At 30.4% G+C, this 6273-nt stretch overlaps 1 protein-coding gene across 1 annotated transcript in view; it reads right to left on the bottom strand.

Annotated features, from left to right (window-relative positions):
• Nucleotides 1-3309: 3309 nt before the first annotated feature.
• Nucleotides 3310-6273, bottom strand: part of LOC142329179 (cytosolic non-specific dipeptidase-like) — a 37590-nt gene continuing 34626 nt past the window's right edge. Inside the window, exon 8 of the mRNA XM_075373572.1 lies at nt 3310-3351. Coding sequence (XP_075229687.1) covers nt 3310-3351 — 42 coding nt within the window. The remainder of the gene's footprint in view (nt 3352-6273) is intronic.

Genomic DNA, 6273 nt, shown 5'->3' with positions numbered 1-6273 from the left:
GCCTGCAGAAGCCGCAGGTAAATAATTACGTGTTATATTAAATTTAACAAGGCTATTTATTTATTTATTATTACAGCATTTACAGACAATTTTGGATCTAAAATAACTGTAAAATAAATAATTTAGTGTCAACCAATTCTGTTACATATAACAGTACGTAAACACAAATCCACAATTATTTAAAAGAAAAACTACATGAAAAGTTAAAAAAAATTTTTTAAATTAATTAATCCTCAATTTTTTCTTTAAGATAATGTAGGAATTTTAAAACAAATTAAAAGATCTCTTGTTTATTTTCTCTTAAGAGAAAACTTAAAAATTAAAAACTAAATCTTAAAATTCAAAATATCGAATCGAAAATTTAGAAATTATGCCATGTAGAAGGGCATCTATGAGCAGAAAAACTGCCTAAATGTAGACAACGAATGGAATATATGAAACGGATATTTGATAATGTAGGATGTAATAATTACGTTAAGATTACAAGTGATAAAATTAAAAATTTTAAAACACACGAAGCCGTTTTGAAGAAACATCTACTGCGACGTCCGCTGGCGACTTATAACCGTAAAACTAAGAACGTGCTCTGAGGCAATACCTATGTAATGCAAAAAACCGCATCAAAATCGGCCCAACCGTTTTAGAGAAACATATCTACTGCAGCGCCCCTTAGTGGCCTGTAGCCGTAAAACATGTCTAAGAACCTGCTCTGAAGTGGTACTTATCTAATGCAAAAAACCGCATCAAAATCGGTCCAGTAGGCTTTGAGGGAAATGGTCACGCGCACGCATAATCTCTTACCCAAACGCATTTACAGTCATTGTTGCGTCGTGGGTAGAAAGATCAGCACAAAACAAAAATTTAATTTATCATTTTTTTGTTGCTGTAAATCATTATTCAATTGACTGATGACTTACAAAAGTAATAATAAAAAATACAATATATAAAAGGTAAAATTATACGATATTGATTTAATACATATTAAAATAAAATGCCTGTCTGGTTTCAGTGAAACAAAATTTCAATCCTTTATATTTTGAATCATCACTTATTAATTGTTGATTTAATAATTACAGCTAAATTCTGTAGAATGAGAAAAATATTGTAAAAAGAAGAAGCTTGAATATCTTGATCGAATACAGAAGAGAGCGAAGTCCATTCTAGCGGCTATAACATTTAAAATTTTTATAAAAGGTGTCACAATTTGTGACATTAAGGGATACAGTAGTTAGACATCTACAAAATGCTTAGCAGTTAGGACAAAGTAGAAACTTAAGAAAGGAAGAAAAATTCGTAAACCATATACAGTATCACGAAGTTCTCCCGAGACTTTCATAAACTATTTTGCTCTTGAAAATAATGGAAAAAGTTCATATAAACGCATGTCCTAAAATGTTTTAGTTTGCGAGTTATCGCTCAAATTTCAGCTACTCCGGAAAATGAGGTAATGAAATTTTTAGGACGTTAATTAAGGGGCAAAATTAGTGATTACGTATGGTTATTGACCTTAAATATTTAATAAAATATGTCCCAGAACCGTATATGAAACAGTTTTTGAGAAATCTAGGGTAAAAACCAATAAATTTGGGGGAAAACCCTGTTTTTTTATGTTTGACGGACAATAACTTTGTTAAATGTGTAATAAACAAATAAAACTTTTAAACAAAACTCGTAGAGAATTTAATTCTGAACAAAAATGGTCTAAGATAAGTTGAATAAAGCAAAGAAAAATTAGAAAAATTATTTTTTTGTATAATGTTCAAAAATGAGTCCGCCATTTTCAACACATTTCTTAGCATGCTTCCAAGTGATAAGAATTAAACATACAATATAAATGCATTATTTGGGCGCCCGTATTGTTTTTAAGTCGAAAAATTTAATAAAAATAATAATTACGCGCAAAAATGTTTTGGAAAACAATAATATAATGAGATGTCACGTGACGTTACAAGCTCGTAGATTCGCTGGGGCTCCTAGTAAAGCCAGTTATTTTTACACGGATTTGAATACTAGATCGTGGATACCGGTGTTCTTTGGTGGTTGGATTTCAATTAACCACACATCTCAGGAATGGTCGAACTGAGAATGTACAAGACTACACTTCATTTACACTCATACATATCATCCTCTGAAGAATTATCTAAATGGTAGTTACCGGAGGCTAAACAGGAAAAAGAAAAGATTCGCTGGGGCGAACCCACCGGGTTGGTCTAGTGGTGAACGCGTCTTCTCAAATCAGCTGATTTGGAAGTCGAGAGTTCCATCATTCAAGCCCTAGTAAAGTCAGTTATTTTTGCACGGATTTGAATACTTGATCGTGGATTCCATTGTTCTTTGGTGGTTGGGTTTCAATTAACTACACATCTCAGAAATGGTCGAACTGTGATTGTATAAGACTACACTTCATTTACACACACACATATCATGCTCATTCATCCTCTGAAGTATTATCTGAAATTACCAGAGGCTAAACAGGAAAAAGAAAAGATTCGCTGGGGCGCCAGCCTACGTGGCGCGAGTGGTGTCATCTCGGCCTTTCATCTTGAGGTCCCGGGTTCGAATCCCGGTTAGGCATTGCATTTTCACACACGCTACAAATCATTCATCTCATCCTCAGAATAAATACCTAACGGTGGTCCCGGAGATAAAAAAAAAAGATTCGCTGAAGCAACTATAATATTTTGAGCATTTAAATAATAAATTCAGTTATATTATTTGAATAATCAAAACATTACTTATAATTAGTTAGGTTAAGTTTGGTTAATTTATATCTATAATTATTAGCATAATGCTTATATTTTTAATATATAAATTCGAGAATGATTCCATAACTTTGAAGTATTTTCAAAGTTACAGTATCATTATGGTTATGATCAATGGGCTAATACGCAAGTACAGTTTTCTTCTTTTATGCAAAAAGTGTTTATAGATATTTTATAAACTTAATTTTCTAAATTCTTGGAATTGTAATTATTAAAAATAGACCACTGATGACTATTGTACTGATATCACATTGCAGTACCCAGTAATTTATTTCTAGCCAGTAAAAGTGGTTAATTTTTTTTTAAGCGCACTTAAAGTGCCTAAAATTTTGGAATAACCCTCATAGACACAATCAAGAATCACAACAGAATTTGAATATTATTACACAAATGCTACTAACAAATTTATTGTTAACTATCATACAGAATTTAAAGAATCAACAAAACCAATCCAGTCAACTTGTAATTATCTAGTCACGTATTAATGGGTATAACATTTCTATTCAATCACCAAATTAGGTAAAAAAGAAATTATCTGTTATGTTGTTTACTGAGCAATTTCATACAAATATGCAGCCATTAGTTTTGTCTGAAACAACAAAGGTATTGAATTGAATTAGTATTGAAAATATGGTAAATGTAAACTAAAATAAAAGGGAATATCAAAATATATTATTTCTGCTTTATAATTAACAGAACTATTTATCTAAATAAATTGTGTTACAAACACCTACTTTTCTGAGTTTGTCTAGGTTTACAGGGAAATTATTAAAGGGAAAAACATTCTTCTTGACATTAATCTACTAAAGAAGCTAAGAGTTTGTATCCTTAGCAAGTGAGACTGCCAATAATCTTAACACAGTAAAAAGTATGAATAGAGTATTTTTATAATGTTAGATTAATTCATGATGCTGATGATGACAGTACATGTCACTACTACTGACAGAGAATTTAACAGCAAACAACAGTATAAAGCACATGGGGCAATATCACAGAATTTAAACATGATCCTGAATATACGTTAAGTTTCATATCCATAATGGTTGCAGGTGGTGTGTCATATGTTACAAGTCCCAAAAACTCGCTAACAAATCCAAACTCACAAAAAAATAAAAACATAAAACGAATTAGGACTTTAGCTTCTACCCTCAAGCAATCCCAAAATTCAAAAAGAAGACATATATGTGATTTACTGCAGAAATACTCTAGCTGACAGACTTGCATAATGACTGAACAAAATCATTAGACAACATGCACACCTTAACAAGAAAACTGCATTATAAACAACACAGACACTTAGTAAACAAAATGAAAAATGTATTAATTGTAACATACTTCACTGCACTAAAGAATTAAAGATCCTCTCTAATAATGATAGATATTTACACAAAGCCCTCTAACAGCACAAAATAAGTCAGAAATGAAGCAGTATGAATACAAAAGAGAAGGCATAGGACAAAAACAATTAATTGTGACACCAGTGGTGTAAAAGACCTGCCATTAGTAGAATAGCACAAATTTAAAAATATTTTCTACTCTATATAAAAAGGGAATGACAAGAAGAACAGAATTAATTAAGAATTTAGAAAAATATCTTTAAAGGAAGAAAACTGCTACAGATGAAATAAAAAATACTGTAACTTTAACAGATAATGTACACTTTGTTGGTAAACTATTTAAATATAGCACAAATAGGAATGGAATTACTAGGAACATATTCTTGGAGGTAAATGCAAATGTAGAAAAATTTAAATATTACAAATATCTTATCATTAGCAAAAGGCTGGGATCAAAAAAGTTGCATCACTATGCAAAGAGTAAAAAAATGAAAGTTAAATCCTGTGAATCGTATACTTCTCAGATTATTGAAAATGTAAAAAATAAAGTTATAAGATGGCAATATTATGAAAGCTGAGTTTAATTAACATAGTAGTAATACTCATACGCAATATTTTTTGTGTTTAACAATGTGTTATACTAAATTACAAAAATAAAATTGTAAATTTAAGAGTATAATACTTTTTAAAATAGCCCACTAAAATTTGTGGGTTTTAAAGATACTGACAACACCACAAGTTTTTTAAAGATACAGTTTCTTTGCTGCAAGATGACTCCATTTTATAAGAAATAAAATGTCTTTTAGCATCATTTCTGCATGCTGTTCTACTAGCGTAGTGTGTTTTCCAAAAACATGATCTTGTCAGGGTGCGTCACTTCACCTTTGTCTTCCTCCTTACTACCTGCATTGTTTGTTGCCTGGTGGTCCACCATTCTTATTATGTTGTCATCAGAGATTTCTCAATTGAGTTTTTCTAATCTAGCATTTTTTGTAACAAAACTGTCAAATTGTTATTTGTAGAACTACTTCCACAAAGTTATCTGTCTATATAGAAGAAATAATGTTTTCCTTGAATTTTTTAGGGTTTCTATTTTAACTTCACACCAAGCATCTGCTACTTAATAAATCGCATCTTTTAGATTATTTTTTTTTTAAATTTGTTCAATATGTTGCATTTGACTCTTCTCCCTGCGTATACAAAAACATCTTTCAATTGTAAAACAAACTAACTTCCCATGTGTTGCAATGGCCTTTGGTAAGACAACCAACATTAAGAAGTAAGACAAACAACATTTAGAAATAGAATATTGCTTTAATGTTACCACTGCATTATTTCATCATTTTTGTTACTTTCTCACCTGAGTGTGATGGAGCTTTATCAGTTAAAAGTAATGCCTTCCAAGACAGTTTTCTTTCATTAAGAAACTTTTTTAACTTCTACAACAAATACACAGAAGATCCAGGCTTTAAAACTATTTTGATCCATCCAGGCATTTTTTGACTAGATAAGAAGCCAGCAATCCTTGAAGAACAATGTTTTTGGTAGTCATGGGCTTTTTACATTTCCTCATTATATGATGCCGTAATCTGAAATTGAGATACTTGTCAGCAGAAAACTTTTTGCTACCAATACGACCAACTTGGTTATCAGTGCTGGCAGAAAAACTTTCAGCTTTCTGGAGTTAACATTGAAAATATGGCTATATTTTACAGGAAAACGCCCTTTCCAGCAATGTGAATATAAATATTATATAAGTGAACATAAAATTGAAAATACATTAAATTGTGTTTGTGGTATGACAAAAAGTTGAGTACAATACTTTTATGGTAAGGAACAACATACATCATTATTCATGTTATTGTCCATATGCTATAGTAACAATATTTCTTGGAAATTTCATTGGGTCTGTGTTTTTTAAAGATTTTCATAGATTAATTTCCTCTAACATACAGAGAGACACTTAGATAAACTTTATTTAACAACAAAATATTTTACAGAATCTTGCAATAAAATTCAGTTTTAGTTAAGTTTAAAAAACCAGGAATCAAAATCCAGTACAATTATACGTCTAATAAATACATTTTACAATATTGAAAAAAATGATTTGTTAATAGTGTAAATTTGTAATTTTTAAGAAATTCACCTCAGATTATTGGAAATTCATATTGTCA

Source organism: Lycorma delicatula, chromosome 8 (genome assembly GCF_047948215.1).
Source record: "Lycorma delicatula isolate Av1 chromosome 8, ASM4794821v1, whole genome shotgun sequence".
Lineage (NCBI taxonomy): Eukaryota > Metazoa > Arthropoda > Insecta > Hemiptera > Fulgoridae > Lycorma > Lycorma delicatula.
The sequence above is the reverse complement of the archived record's forward strand: the minus strand, read 5'-3'. Positions and strand labels throughout refer to the sequence as shown.